Source organism: Hoplias malabaricus, chromosome 2 (genome assembly GCF_029633855.1).
Source record: "Hoplias malabaricus isolate fHopMal1 chromosome 2, fHopMal1.hap1, whole genome shotgun sequence".
NCBI lineage: Eukaryota > Metazoa > Chordata > Actinopteri > Characiformes > Erythrinidae > Hoplias > Hoplias malabaricus.
The window spans coordinates 8,303,035-8,319,792 of NC_089801.1; the positions used below are offsets into that span (position 1 = coordinate 8,303,035).

Here is a 16,758-nt window from a genome sequence, read left to right on the forward strand (position 1 = left end):
AAGAAGTGTAGGTGCTGTGTGTTCAGGCAGGAACATGTCAGGTGTGTAGATTAATCTGATGTATAAATTAATATGCAGCAGTTATTATAAGCGCGAGCCAGGGCTTATGACTAAAAAATGAATCATTCATTCCTCCTGATTAAAGTTAGTAAATCCAACAACATCAGCACACCCAAAATAGCTCCTTTTGCCGAAAGCTTTGCAGGCTATAAACTACCGGCACCAGCAACCATGCAAAACACACACACACACACCCACACACACATACGTATATCTGTTCAGGTAGTCTTCACCATACTCTGTAAAGAGCCACAGCTGGCTTTATTCCCCACTAGCTTACATTTCATCAGCGTGCTTTGACATCACAGTATTAAAATGTCATGTGAGGTGACGGTAGGAAATCTTTTAGAGTTCAGATGAGTTAAGCAAGGCATACAAGGGACCAGATGCAGCTGAACTTGCCTGTTTTTGCCCATAAGCTAATCGTGAGTGTTTCAAGCAAGAAATCAGAGGAATACACAGCATCTGTCTCGACAAATCCAAGTAGACTGGAGTGTGTGTGTGTGTGTGTTTTTTGTTTGTTTGTTTGTTTTTTAAACATCAAAAATGGCAAGAAAGGGATTACTTCTTTTCTTACATCTCTTTCTGTAAATTGCATCTCAAATGAGCTGGAGAATCAGATTTCACTCCAGAAAATAAGCATTTATGCTCCATACAGTAGATCTCCCACACAGGTTTTAAAAAGTGATATTAGATATGTTTATTTATTTATTTATTTAAGTCAACTGTATCTCATGAGATTAAGACAAACATCTATAAATCTTCTGCTTTATAGAGCAGGTCTCTCACACAGGGGCAGCCATGTTTGAAAGAGGTGTAGTGCAGAGTCTTTGACACATCCAGGCCAGTAGATGTCAGTGTAATGACTGAAATAACCGCTTTAAGTGATAGCTCGTGTTGATTGCAGTGAACAGCAGGGAGAGCCTGACTGCAATATTTTTGTACAGGGTGCAGGAATAAACCGGCGATGTGTCGCATGTTAAGGCTGTGAGCAGAATTTTAATAAGCTTCTACTTACTCCCCGGCCCAAGTCTCTTCCACTTGATACCAGCAGCCCTGTGAAGAGAAACATAAGTGTGCCTGAGGCAGTCTAGTGCACAGTGATCAAATGCACTTCATCGCTACCGGAATGAACGCAGTGCTAAAGAAGCAGGGTTTATTTCTTGTGCATTTCTGGTGAGCTTGAATGGATATCTCATATCTGTATGCATTCTCATCAGGTGTACGCTGGATATGCAGGCCCCATGTTATATTAATTCAGAGGTATATGAAAAGAAAGCCAGGAGTTCCTAAAACTGGATTTTAACCAAATACAGTGGAACCTCTACCTACGAACTTGATCCGTCCTGTGACCCGTGTTCGTAAGTAGAAAAGTTCGTTTCTCGAGTCAGTTTTCCCCATTTAAAATAATGGAAAAGCAATTAATGTGTTCCAGCCCCCACCTCAAAAGTCACCCTTTTTGCACTGATATATGTTTACAACACTCTCAAATTAGTAAAAAAAAATACATGTAGCGTTACTAAAAATAAAAAAGAAATACAGTGGTAACAGTAATAAAAAAGAAATAAAGTTTTAAGTGGTTACACATCGCTACCTTGAAGACGTGACGACTGGCTGGAGCAGTAACACAGGCACTGGCTGTATGACGGGGGGTGGGGGGTGGGTGGAATAACGGAGAGTATGTGGGTGAATGTGGGGAGACGAAGCGTAGATACGGTTTAACTTGGCACGAATTTTGATGTCTGCTATTTACACTAATGCTAAATTGCTAAAGCTACAATTTGCTAATCTTAAAAGCTCACTCAAGTCTGGGCGCTGGGAGACTCGCCTATTGGGGTCAGTGGCCATTTCCAGCCGCCGGCTCGGTGAAGGCTCGTTTCTAGAGTCATGGTTCGTTGGTGGAGGCAAAAAAATATTCAAATGCCTGGTTCGTATCTTGGGAAGTTCGTTAGTATAGGCGTTCGTTAGTAGAGGTTCCACTGTATTAATATATAAAGCGAACATGGGAGTCCCAAGAAAACTGAAACTCTTACCACCAGATTGTAGTTAAAGCTCTCTTCTTTTAGAGACAGATGAAAATTGCTCTAATTCTGATCTAAATAAATCCCCAAGTATCTGCTGTGAGAGGAGAACTCAGCACTATGGGACTGAAAGGGTGTGTAGCTGTCAGAATATATTTGTATTCAATACTGTGAAAAGGAAATAGACAAAATATAAGGTGAAATGCTATGTTTTTATGAAAATGCACTGTTCTTCCCAGAGCCCAGGCCTCAACCTCACTGAATGATTTGGGAATTATGTGGAAAATTAGAAGCAGAGAATGCGACGCATGCGAGAATGCGTTGGAGGAAAGTATCCCTGTAGATATTAGGAGTAAACAATAGCAAGCTTTCAAAAAGGGTCAAAAGATATTTGATGTTATGATCTGCCACAACATTAAAACCACTCCATTGTCTACTCCACTGACCATAAAGGTTTACTTTATTCTACAATTACAGACTGTAGTCCATCTGTTGCTCTCTGTACTTTGTAAGCACTCTCTCACCCTGTTCACCCTGAGCTAAGATGGACAGGGAGTGAAGAAACAAGGTCATTTTAATGTAATGGCTGATTGGTGTAAATGTATTCTTCCACACGACTCTTACTGTAAGAGAGACTAGTAGGAGAATTTCAAACATGCATTATCATTATGCAAATTGGCAACTAATTTAAAAGCTACATTTTAATCAATGCCTCTTTTTAATCAAGTAATTGAATTGAGTCACATAATTGCAACAGCCTTAATGTGTGTGTATTCAAGTAGGGGTAGGGTAGGGTTTCTGTCTTTTAGCCATTGCCTTGCTTAGTTTACATTCTGTTCTAATGAAATGCAGTACACAACAAGACAGTTCTAGACATGCTTTAAGTTAATTCAGCTATTTTAGGTGCAGCTATTTAATTGTGCGATGAAATGGAACTCACTGGAGCAGCTGCACATGAGATTAAGGGCACCATGCTCAGTGCCAAGTGTGATCAGGAGTCTTCCAGTTCTCTGGGATCATCCAGTTCTTTTGGGATGACCTGGAGTGGAGTTTGTGACCCAGAACTGATTATTCAATAACATTCTTCCCAGAAATGCAGAAGCTTTTCCTGCAGCAAAGTAGGGGCACAATCATTATTCATTCATTCATTATCTGTAACCGCTTTTCCAGTTCAGGGTCACGGTGGGTCTAGATCGTACCTGGAATCATTGGGTGCAAGGCGGGAACACACCCTGGAGGGGGCGCCAGTCCTTCACAGGGCAACACACACACATTCACTCACACACTCACACCTACGGATACTTTTGAGTCGCCAATCCACCTACCAACGTGTGTTTTTGGACTGTGGGAGGAAACCGGAGCACCCGGAGGAAACCCACGCAGACACAGGGAGAACACACCAACTCCTCACAGACAGTCACCCGGAGGAAACCCACACAGACACAGGGAGAACACAGACAGTCACCTGGAGCGGGACTCGAACCCACAACCTCCAGGTCCCTGGAGCTGTGTGACTGCGACACTAACCTGCTGAGCCACCGTGCCGCCCACAATCATTATTATTCTTAATAGAAAAATGTCAGATGAGCAGGTGTCCGAATACTTTTGGTCCAGGGCAAAATCAATTCCACAGTGAGTAATGGTGGCTCTATAATCTGTTCAGACCAAGCAGTTGCTGTCAAAGCAGACAGCTTATCTGCAATACCCCAAACAGTCCAGAAATAGACTCGATTCAGTGTGCTTTAATAAAAGGATGTGGATTTGAGGTTTTGGTAAATGTTTATATGGGAATATGAGGGTCCAGATCATACGGGAAGAGGAGCTATAGAAGGGAAAAGGTCATCATAGCTTTCTGCAGAGTGCATAATGTACCCTGTCACGCTGGGCTTGTGTGACTCATCTTTGCCAAGAAACATAAACACAGAAAACCGCTTCTGCATCATGTGAAAACGGTAACAGTTTGCCTCTATAGCACCTTCTCGATGCTTCTTGGCTTGTTAATGTACTTCATGAGTCTCCTTCGACACATAAAAGCCCCCCAAATCACACGTTTGCCATTCTGACGTTGTTTTGCTTTTGATTCTAATTGCCGATGGTGCACAAGCCGCTCCGTAAGCTTTCCCCAGCCGCTCGATCCGCACGCTTTAAATCAGGCCATGGTTATGGCACCACCATTTCCTGCCTTTAAAGAGACAGCTCTTGTGTTTTATTCCTCCTCAGGAAAGCTACCCTCTCTAAAAACACACTGCATTTGCCAGCCTTTGTATTTGAATTTATATCCGCAGGTTTCCGCGACATTTCTTCGCTGTGGTGACATTTTTATTCACAGATCAGGAGATTTGTGAAGGCATTCTAATTTATTCTGGTGTCTGACTGCTGGAGAGTAAGTTTTCTTGTTATATAGGATGTAGATGATGTAGGCTTATAGGGGCAATAAGTCATTTTCTACCTATGATTCTTCCGCATGGTGTGCCATCATACAATCCGTGGCTATTCTGGGGGGTGGTCGTATTAGGAGCGTAAAGGGCTTCCTTCAGGAACTAATGTGAGTTACAGTTTACAGAAGAACAATAAATAATGCAATAATAAATGTCTATTTTCTTTCTTTTTGCTGCTTTGTTTATATCTTATATAGGCACACAGTTAGTAGAGCTAATGTTTGGTCACAGTTTTATTATAAGGAGCTTATTTGTCATTAAAGGTTTTATCCTATTTTTGTCCCCAGGTTTTATTTATATATTTCATTTTATTTTTATTAAGCCGCTAGACTCCTGGGGCTCACCTAGAGTCATTAAGTTAGCATTCGTTCTCATTAAGGGCTCGTTTTGTGCAGAAAGAAAGCACAAATGAGCAGCTGTGTGAGTTTGTGACAGAGAGAGAGAGAGAGAGAGAGAGAGAGAGAAATACAGACAGAGAGACTGCTGGGCTTTTTTTTTCTTTCTTTTTGAAAGAAGGCGTCCCCTCACACACCCCTCTGCTTAGTGGTGTCCTGGCCCTTCATTAAACATCGTGCAAATACACTGCGACGAGCTTGTATTTCAAAAAGCATCTATAATTCAGAGGGGAAGCACAACGGCTGTACACAGTCATAGAGAGAGATACAAAGAGGAAGACTTAAGGGAAATAGAAAGACTATAGTGGGAGGGAGAGAGAGAGAGAGAGCCAGAGAGAAGGAGGAGAAGATACAAAGTGAGACATACAGAGGAGAAAGAGAGAGAGAGAAAGACAGATGAAGGGAAACAGACGTAGAGAGGAGAAGGGAGAAAGCCAGAGGGAACTAGACATAAACAGACAGAGAGACACAACTCTCTGCATTGTATGTGGCCAGAGAGAGAAATGTAGAGAAAGAGAGAGACATAAACACACTCATACACACATACACACACACACAGACATAACATTCTGCACTGTATTTAGTCAGAGCCTCAGGGGTGAGTGTGGTGGGGGCAGGGGGGGTGTTGCTAGTAGACAGAGAGAAAACACTGTTATTTAAAAGGTGCACTGAATTTCATACTGTGGAAAATAAAAGGGAAAACACAAGGCCCCAATAAAACCTACACCCACACAGATCCAGACCCCCAGTGATTAACATGTCATTGATGAAGGCATTGAGTGGATCATTTTCATAGATTATATTACTGACATTTTCTGTGGTTATTTTTTCTTTTTTTTTTATCTTCGTATGAGATTAACTTTAATTCGATTGACTGCATTCCAGCTCAGACTGAGTTTAATGTCTCTGTCTATGACTAAAAGCTGTGTGGCAGTAAAAGAGTACACAAGTCTAGAAAAGCATCACTATCTTTACTTGGCACTCATCCCTCCATAACAGCAGATAAAACCACAACTGCGCTGTTAAATACGTTGGAATGTGTGAATCAATAGCACCATCTCATGGTCATTTGGAGATTGAGGCTTGTGATAGTTTTCCTTTATGCCAGCTTTCACATTTGCCAATGCATTGTATATACATTTGTAGAATGTCTTATTTTCTTTCCCTTGCTTTTATCTTATTTTTATCACATTGCTTTGATTTTTACTTTTGATTTACTATAGAGCACAGGCCAGATCTCCAAATTGCTGGCTATTTGTAGCTGGCCAGTCCTCAAGGTCATTTACAATAGCCATGATTCAACTCTAAGAAGTCTGCACATGACTGTTCTTATGAGAGTGAACTGTGTTTACGTGGCAGTAGGGTATATTTACAGGGTGTAGAGTAAATGTAGATGCCCAGCAGGAAAAATCCTTTTTAGGGAAATTCACAAATCAATATTTTAATCAGAAAAACACCATCTCAGCTGTGAAACATGGGGGTGGTATGGGGCTCTTCTGACGTAAAGCAAGGGTGAAATCAGGTCTAAGTGATGCTTTTGGGACTATGCTGTGTCATTTAGCTTTATGAAGGGTGGCACGGTGGCGCAGCAGGTAGTGTCGCAGTCACACAGCTCCAGGGACTGTCTGTGAGGAGTTGGTGTGTTCTCCCTGTGTCTGCGTGGGTTTCCTCCGGGTGCTCAGGTTTCCTCCCACAGTCCAAAAACACACATTGGCGACTCAAAAAAAAAGTGACAGTGAGTGTGTGTGTTGCCCTGTGAAGGACTGGCGCCCCCTCCAGGGTGTATTCCCGCCTTGCGTCCAATGATTCCAGGTAGGCTCTGGACCCACCGTGACCCTGAATTGGATTGGATGGATGTAGCTTTATGAATGACAATGCATATTAGTCTCACAGACATTCTTTTACACAGCACTCAGGAAGCATAGCTTCATTAATTTTATTAATGCAGTCTTAGTCATTAATTTGCATATCATTATCATATATTTGAAAAGTGTAGTTTTTTTATTTTTTGGTTTGGTTTGGTTTCAAATAACATAATTAATCTTGATATGTTAACATTCATAAAAATGCAAACATCTGTTAATTAGCAAAACAGAACTGACCCGTTAGCATTGTTAGCATTCTGTTAACATCCTGCTCAAAGTATGTTGAGATTAGATTAAACTTTATTGTCATTGTGCAGAGTACAGGTACAAAGGCAAACAAATGCAGTGAGGTTGTGTTAGTGATTGTGTTGGTGGCAGGTTTAAAAGAAGCAGAAAATGAGTTCACGTGTGTCAGGGAGGTATGAGATACCCGTCACCCCCTGGCTTGGTAGTATTGTGTGATTGGAAGGGAACCTAGCAAACAGATGGAGCTGACAGATCCTGATTCTTTATTAATGCAGAAACATGTCTAACTTTGTGCTCTCCCTCCACAGCCATCAACATCTCCCGTCCCAGATTCAGTGGTCTGGATGAGTTTGGGTACACATCCTACATGGCATACCCACCCATCCCCAACATGAGCTACTTCTACGAATTCAGGCTGAAGCTAGCATTCGCTAGGAACATCTCCGCCATAAAGGACAACCTGATCCTTTTTTCTGGACAGAAAGGGCAAGGTGAGAGGAGATGGGGAATACAGCACAATTATTTTAGAAAGAGGGAATATATCCAAATGTTTCTAGAGCCACGTAGAACACACTGGAGCAGCTGCACACAAGCTTAAGGCCTGTCCACAGTGTGGTAGAAAGCCCCTTAACACTGGTGGGTGGAACAGTAGAACTGTGGTTTCTGAAATGATTTTGAGAAAATACGTTTACATTTGTTTCAGTATGGATTTAGGCTACACTACCCACCTCTGCTCCTGTTACCCACTGAGCCTGGCACCGTCGCTGAAGTTTGATATAAAGCTTGGCTGCTTTTGCTCTTAGTAATTAGGCCAATCCAGATCCGGAGAGACAAGGTGGGGCTGCGAAAGGCGTTTACCCCTCCCCATCTCCCCTGTCCCTCCGTCCCCAATTTCTCCTTAGGTCAGTTGTGGCTGCTGCTGAGTGACATGTCAGCGCTCGCGGGCCGTTTAATCAAGAGACAGACGGGCAAGAAAGAGCGTGAGAGGGCCGTGAATCTTCCCTAGTTCAGCGAGCCTCTCCTGGGATTACAGTTTAGGGTGATTCATCGAGGGAAAGGCACCGGAAGACAGCGGTATGAATAATGAAGCAATTGTCAGGGGAACCGGTGCCGTACAGTGGAGGACGGGTATCCAAAAAAAGAGAGAGAAAGATGGGACGCTCACCTGATAATTGGCCTGATAAATTGACACGTTTGTTTCGTCAGTATGGTGCAGTATTAACAGTTTAGACATGAAAAGGCCCTCTGATGTGATGAGGACTCATGGTCATTTGAAGAGAGACACGATGATTCAAAATGAACAATGAGTATCAGTTGATTAAGGTGTATTTTCAAATTATGTAAAGCTTCTGATACGTTCTGCATCATTTGGTCAAACCTGTTCTAACATGAGCTTAAGGTGGCTAACTCCAAGCATCAGTTCGAGGGGTGTAAAGCCTCCACCTCTGGGCTGTTGAGCAGTGGAACTGTGTTCTCAGGAACATTGAAGCACCATTCAATACCATTAGGAAGAGTTGGAATAGCATCTAGACCTAATCATCTAAAATCAGTACCTGAACTAACTATTGTTTACCTGACTGAATGCAATCAATTCCTCACATCAAGACAAAAGCCTTCTCTGAACAATAGAGGCTGTTACTGCAGCTAAGAGAGGGAACAGTCTGTATTCATTCATTAATTTATTCATATTCTGCAACCACTTCCTCCTGATCAGAGTCAAGGTGGTCTACAGCCGACTCTGAATGATTGGAGAGGGTGGTAGTCCCTCAGAGTAACACTTATATATACTTCTGAATATCCCATCCACCAACCAACAGTGTGTCTGGACTGTAGGAGGAAACCCATACAGACACAGGGAGAACACACAACCTCAGGATCCTTGAGCAATATGGAGGCAAACCCTAATATTGTGTGTGTGTGTGTTGTATGATTAAAGGCATCAATGGAGACGACTTCTTTGCACTGGGAGTGAGAAATGGACGTATTGTCCATAAGTTTAACCTCGGCTCTGGCGTGTCCACCATTGCCAGTGACCGGCTGAACTGGAGAATCAAAATACACACTGTGCACTTCGGACGATACCTCAGGAACGGCTGGCTGAAGGTACTTTTGTTTTTTGTTTTGTTTGTTCCCTCATTTACAGTCAGCACTGCCCCGTATTTCTCTACTGAAACAGCGATGTCCCTTTGTTTATGCTCATAAAATTAGATTCCCCACAGTGTTTATAGAGAACTATTCGTAATTCTAAGAGGTGTGAACACCTAGTGTAGTTAGAACCAGCAGTTTTGGACTTAACCAATAAATAAATAAATAAATAATAGTACAAATGTCCAAAATCTGTCAGGATGTTTAATGGATAACCTATTAGCAATCCATGCTTAGGTTGATGGCCAAAGAAACAAGACTGGCTCAGCACCAGGTCAACTGGCAGGTCTCAACACCTTCAGTCCACTTTATGTGGGTGGCTACAGTGAATACACACCGGAGATGCTGCCTCTAGGCTCCAGATTCAAGAACAGCTTTCAGGGTAAGACAGTAAGCTGGTTATGTCATATTTGTTCATTAAAACTCAAATGTTTTGTTTGCTCATTGAATCTTGAGTAGCCACAACATGGCTGAATTTTTAAAGACCTCACATGCAGGAGGTAAAATGTGCATAACAAACATACACTGTTTGCTTTATAGGTTGAGTCCTAGAATTAAATCTCTAGCCAATAATCCACACATTTTTTGTTTGTTTTTTTGAATATGGCTGGTCCCACATTTTATGAACATTGTATTCGAAAGATGTATTAATGCATTGCTAAGGTGTGGCATACATGAGCCTGGCATAACCATAAGCAGTTATAATTACACCCAGAACACTAAGTGTGTAAGACACCAGAAATTCAGGTGTTGTAAAACATCATATTTGTTATAGGTCTTTTATAGTTCAGACGTTGTAGTGTACTGTAACATTCATAATATTCTTAAGCTCATATGTTGCGCTTGTACTGTTTTGTGTTCTATAATCGTTAACATTATTAAGCTAAGATTTAATTAAATCTTATGTAATTAAAACAATATATTCTTTGACATACAACAACAAACTCAACCGGATTCATAGGATGTGTTACCTATTGTGGCGCAGTATTCCCTTCACCATTGCCACGAGCTTCATTTCAGTTTCAAGACCTGGCTTTGGGGGCAAATCCAATTTATAATAGTTAAATAAAATCAGCATTGAGATTTTACAAGCACTTTTGCATTTTGCAGTTCTTCTCCTTAATTGGCCCAATGGAGTGGAACCCACGCTATCACGTATTCTCCCGGGGAATTTTGCCTATGTTTCCAACATTTATGAAGAGGAGCTTTCATCATCGATGAATCATGGAAAGCAAGTCAAATCATGTTTAAAGGGGGTGAACTGTTGATGAGAAACAGTGGCTCAAATAATAACCCGGTTCATGTTATTCCAGTCACATAAGCTATCATTACGCCGTGTCTGAGTGACCTTAACCGCATTATGTGGTGCAGGTGCAGCGCATTACTCCAGCTTAATGCACCAACGCAGCCACACTCATAACTATTACGTGTTTAATGGCGAATACATATCATTGTGTTTTCTTTTCCTGTGGCAGTCAAGCCTCGCATATAGCAATCATTTTTTATTTATTGTGAAATATTTTATTATATACAGCAGACATTACTGTACAATATCTGCCACGCATTTGTCTCCAAGGTAACAAAACAGCTTTAGGTGTCTCCAGTGGCTTTGGGGAGGGATAACACTAAGAATTATTGATGTCTCTAGGGTTTAATTTGTGCCAAAGAGCTGGATCTGGATGCAGCACCTGAAGGACTGGATTTGGTTTGGATTTTGCTCGGTCCTGGCACCTTGTTCACTGGTTAAATACAATAGTGCATTGTACAGTCAAATGCCAAATTGTAAACACCTCTACCCATGCACAATGTCTGTTCATTTCCAGTTGAAGTCCTTGACACAAATAAAACCCCAAATGTAAACCATGTCCTGACAAACCATTTAATATTTTACATTTAATATTTTTTCAAATATATATATATATATATAGGCATCAATGTGGGGGGGGGCACTAAATGGAGCATAAACTGGTTTATTCAGGGATTAAAAAGCAATATCATGTGACAATACTAAAAGAACACTCATTAATATTGAAATACTTAATATTTTAAAAGACTTAGCTCAGGAAAGTGAATCAGGACATCTTTACTCTAAACCTTTTTTCCAGAATATTCAGCAACACTCAGGCCTCTAATACAACTCCCTGGGCCATCTCCAATGCCTCTAATTTTGCTAGCTAGCGATAACTGAACAGCTAATGCACTCCACAGGCAGTTATCAGCACACTGCTGTCCCCAAGGAGCTTTGTCAACAAACACCACTAACGCCAGAAAGCCACACTTTCTCAGTGTAGTGTGATCCTGTGATTTCATCTGTGTGTTACAACGTCATGGGGGATGAATTAGCATGCATGTTTAGCTGCTACAACTTAGACTGTGCCTTGGTACTACTGTACTGACCACACTGTCAACTCATGGCCATAATAAATGATATTTTATATTTAGTTATGATGAGTCATTTCATCATTTTCCATAGCCTGAGCATGTTTATAGGTTAGCATGCTAGCAGGTTCTGCTAGCTTTGAATTAGCCTACTAGATACCTGCACTAGATGTCCAAAAACTTGAAGCTTCCTTCTCATCCACCGTTTCCTGATGGCCGGTTTGCCCTCTGATTTTTTTGCAGTAACAGCCTGTCTTCTGGGAAGGTTTTAAAATAGATCATTTGAACATTGCTATGAGGATTTGATGGTGTTTAACCACTAGAAATTTAGTGAGGTCAGGTACTGACATTGTAAGATTAGTTCTAGACGCCATCCTAATCCCCAGCTTCCGCAAAAGTAGTGAATACTCCACAACCAGTGCTTGGGGGGAGCATGATCTCTCTCTCTCTCTCTCTCTCTCTCTCTGTACCTCCCAGTGCACTGCTCAGTTCTCCCCCTCTCTGTACCTCCCAGTGCACTGCTCAGTTCTCCCCCTCTCTTTTCCTGTGTGCTCAGCTAAAGCAAAAACAATCACCCACTTAAACCATCTGCCTCTCTTTGTCAACACCACATATTTGCTGTTTTGCCACAGTCACTAGAGAGCGAGTAGACGGCATTGTGCCATGAATATTCATGAATGAAAACAGCATTTTCTGCGCATCCTGAGTGTTGGCATGACTAATTCAGCAGGCTGGGGGGGGATCCAGGCTCTGGCCACAGGCTCGATGATGACCCAAAGCAACTGCTGACCTCACTCTCCACATTTATGCTTTCAGAAGCAAACCTGGTTTCCTGAAACAGCAGCTGTGCACACGGTTTATAAAAAGGGAAATAATTAGGGTGTTTATTGGGCATTTGTTTACACCAATATGCACTAAATTGTGATTGGCTTCTTTGAGGTGCACCCACTGTGTATTCAAAAGTTAACCAGGCTCTAGAATCTCCGCAGAAAAGCAACAGAACAGAAACGAAGTGAGGCATCCCACAGGAGCCACATTCTTAACATTATTATGCGTGATCCCAATCAGTGGCAACCTTGGGCTGTGGAGAGACGAGGCTCCATCAGATCTCATGGGGAGGAGATGGAGTGAGGTGATGCTGATTCTGAACTTGACATTTAATGTCAGGCTTAAATCAATTTAATCCTCACAGAAAATTTCCAGTGTTGACTCTTAAACTTCTCTGAAGATTATAAATTGTTACTGCAACAAATGGCAAGTAAAATTCCTGATCAGTTGCTTTAATTTCATTAGAAATGTTAGATGAGCAAGTGTCGTGGATAAGGACGGCAGGTATGCTATGTCATAACTTCATGATGCTATTTGGTGGTGTCTCAGGTAAATCTCTACACTTATAAGAAGACAGAATATTAATGGACTCTAATAACACGTCGTATAATAGAAAGTAATATGCACTTATTGTTTAGCTGCCCCTTGGCTTCGATTATAGTACAACTACCCTGTTGCTAAGTACATGGAAATTTCTTTCTATAATTGAAGGTAAAATATATGATGAAGCAGATTATGTTGAAAACTCTGGAGTGTCTCTTTAAAGATAGAAGCTTTTCTTTGTACCACGATGATGAAAAATATACTGGCTCTGATCTTTTATGCTGCTTAAGTAGGACGATAGTAGGAGGATAAGAGACTTGAATATTTGAAAGGCTCCCGAATTTGTTTGAAGCTTTATTTGGCGTGTTTGAATTTCCGTGTCCTCAAAATGCCAGCGCAAAAAGTCCCAGAGTCAACATGTAAATGCAGTTTTGTTGATTATCGGAAGCCACTTCATTTACTGTAATATAGGTCTCTGTATGAAGGGATTGTAATTACAGCTAAACTGTCAAAACGCTCATTAAACACAAGTTATCCATTTTTCAAGAGATATTTCTGAGGCGATATCATAGGCGTATGTTAATACGCTTACAAAAAAAAAAAAGGAAGGAAGATACGTGGAAAAAAAAAAGGCATTTCCAACTGTAGCTCAAATAGTTATTAATATTTACGCAGAAATGGTCACTGTCCTTGAAAAGACTGAAGAGAAAATCAAGTTTGTATCGTGTACAAGATCTGAGAATAATCCCTGCTGTTTCCATCCATCGCTCCACCGAGAGAAGACAACTCAAGGAGCCGTGTGTGAGAAAAGGAAATGAGCAAGTCAAACAAAGAAACTACTCATCAGGACAAGACCTTCACTGATGTGTTTGAGATTTGCTTGGATAGTGAGAAGCAGGAGATAACTCCTGAGACTGAGGACAAAGAGCTGTGGACAAATATTCCTGCAGATTTCTGTGAGAAACTGAAAGCAATTATTCTGAAACAAAAGAAAGCGGTGATAAAGGCAACACCTCACATATTAACATCGTACATTCTTGGTACATTCAATCATACTTAAACAAGTGTAATCATTATTGATTTGTGTGATTTAGAACACTATCTAAACCTGATATTAAACTCCACACAACACTTAAGCTTAACCTTAAACTTGGACCTAATTTTAGCCCTGTTGTAGGAGGCTAATTCATTGAGCATTTTTCCCCTTAAAGTTATTGTGTTCCTGTACAGCTGGAGTCAAAACTGTAGTAATACGTGTGTGTGTGTGTGTGTGTGTGTGTGTACGATTATGAAAAGGTTGCATTTTTGATGTGCAATTCCGGACCAGATCTGACGGAAAGTACCATGCTCCGGGTGAGCCAGAGGGTCAGCCTGTATCGGGCCGCAGCGTGGGTCAGTGTGGGGTCTCTCCATGCAGCCTCGTCCACTGCCAGAACGGAGGCAGCTGTGTGGACTCTGGATCCTCTGTGTAGTAAGTTTTTATTGATTCTGTGTCAGGTTTTTTTTCCCTCAGAATGGTACTGTGTTGGTTCCACTTCTAAAGTTGTTCACAAAACATCAGTCAAAAGTTTGCACACACAAACACATAGAGGGCGTTCCTGCAGTTTTACAATGAAGACACCGAAGGTATGAAATAACACAGTTATGACCCCGATAAAGTAAATTCCTATTCAGGATATTAAAAGTAGTCCAGCTTTGCTTTGATGCAGCTTTGCATGCTATGTTCAATCTTGTATATATTCATATATGTGCAGATATTTGGCTAGTGTTATAAAATACTGTGCAGAAATCAGACACCAGGCTTCATCTGCTTACTTTCTAGTCAAAATGGCCGTTACATATCGATTATTATTAATTTTTCAGGAGATGCACTATGTGCAAAGATTTGGACACAACAAATACAAGCCCTATTTCCAGAAAATGTGGCACACATTCTAAGAAGTAAATCTGTGATTTCACCTTATTTAAGGCCAAACTTAATCCTATTTGTTGAATATAAACAATTGTTTGGGAAATGAAGATACTAATCGTTACAGTTTTTAAAGTGTAATTTTTACCCGTTGTTTCTGCTACAAGACTAGAGCTGCTCAACAGTCTGTGATCGCCGTTGTCTGATACTCCCCTTCATGATGCACCATATATTTTGAATTGGAGACAGATCTGGACACAGGCAGCCCAGTCAAGCACACACTCTGTATGCGAAGCTACACTGTGTTAACTCGTGCAGAATGGACTCTGCCATCTTGATGGCCATGTGACTGTATTTATCACATGAGCATGGTGTCTCATTAATTTGCACTCGCTCAGAACACACATTTTCAGTTGTGCACCCTCCTTGAATAATCTCTGAATAAAAGCGTGTAATGAGATGGGAAGGCCAAGGGTCAGCTAGTGGTGTTTATATTTCTCTGCTGTGATGGAGCTCTCTAATTATACTCTTGATTTAAGAAGAAATATTGGATGAGCAGGTGTCAGGACATTTTATTTTTATTTTATTTTATTATTATTTTTGTATGTAGATTATAGAATAATAATTTAATTTAATGGCGATGTTGGCTGTAAGTGAAGACACCATGTGACGTAGTTTTGGGAGATAGACCACGCCCCAATTACCTCTCCACAGCTTCATTTATACCCCTTCACTCTCACTCCATCCCTGTATCGAACAACATTGAAGAGTGTGCTCTGACTGGTGCTTACTACACAGTATGCAGTTCTGTTGCAGGCCATTAAAATGTACTTCACCTTCTCAACCCTGTTTTTTCCTGTGGTCTCTCTCTGTCTGTAGCTGTCAGTGTGTGTTTGGGTGGAAAGGCTCTGTGTGTTCTGAGAGGGTGTCTTTCTGTGATGCCGAGCACGTCCCGCCTCCCTCCTGCTCCCGCGGCTCTACATGCGTCCCGCTCCCAGACGGCTACACCTGCCAGTGTCCTCTGGGCACCGCTGGAGAGTACTGCCAGCAAGGTTTGACCACTGCTGACCCCTCCTCTGTGTTTAACAATGCTAAAGTGTATTGGGCTGAAAGCTTTTGTTAAACTGGTCCACCATGTGTTGACATTGGACGATAAAATCTGGATCACAAACAACTACTTAGTCCTCATCCCAATGCTGGGGGACTTTAATACCCCACTAACCGACACATGACACTGGGCCAATGTCCCAAACTGTTTCCACATTCTACAAAGGTTTGGACATAAAATCCAGAGGAAATTTAATGTAATTAATAATGTTTCCCCATACAGTTCTCTCCATCAGTGACCCGTACTTCAGTGCTAACCAGTCCTCATGGATGGCATTTCCTCTGGTCAGCATGAGGCAAAGAACACAGCTTCAGCTACAGTTCCAGACACTGTCACCAGAGGGCATCCTCTTCTACACAGCGCAGTATCTGAGCGCTCGAGCAGGTAATGCTAATGCAGCAGCTCTTTTGTGTTTGCAAAATGTTTGTGTTTTGATTTATACAGATAGATATACGCTGTATGAGTATAGAAACGCCCCTGTGCCTTTTCTGAAACAAGTATCATTGTGTTAAACATATAATAATGAAGCCTAATGAACTCATTCTAAAGTTTGCCTTCATGGCTGGAATGTCCAGTTACAAACCGGATTCCAAAAAAGTTGGGACACTAAACAAATTGTGAATAAAAACTGAACGCAATGATGTGGAGGTGCCACCACCTAATATTTTATTCAGAATAGAACACAAATCACAGATCAAAAGTTTAAACTGAGAGAATGTATCATTTTAGGGGAAAAATATGTTGTTTCAAAATTTCATGGCGTCAACAAATCCCAAAAAAGTTGGGACAAGGCCATTTTCTTACCACTGTGTGGCATCCCC

At 41.4% G+C, this 16,758-nt stretch overlaps 1 protein-coding gene across 1 annotated transcript in view; it reads left to right on the top strand.

Moving 5' to 3' along the window:
• Nucleotides 1–16,758, top strand: part of eys (eyes shut homolog) — a 313,091-nt gene that overhangs the window by 294,097 nt on the left and 2,236 nt on the right. The window contains 6 exon segments of the mRNA XM_066660060.1: nucleotides 7,334–7,516; nucleotides 8,962–9,128; nucleotides 9,408–9,552; nucleotides 14,217–14,391; nucleotides 15,709–15,881; nucleotides 16,160–16,321. Of these exon segments, the coding sequence (XP_066516157.1) occupies nucleotides 7,334–7,516; nucleotides 8,962–9,128; nucleotides 9,408–9,552; nucleotides 14,217–14,391; nucleotides 15,709–15,881; nucleotides 16,160–16,321 (1,005 nt within the window).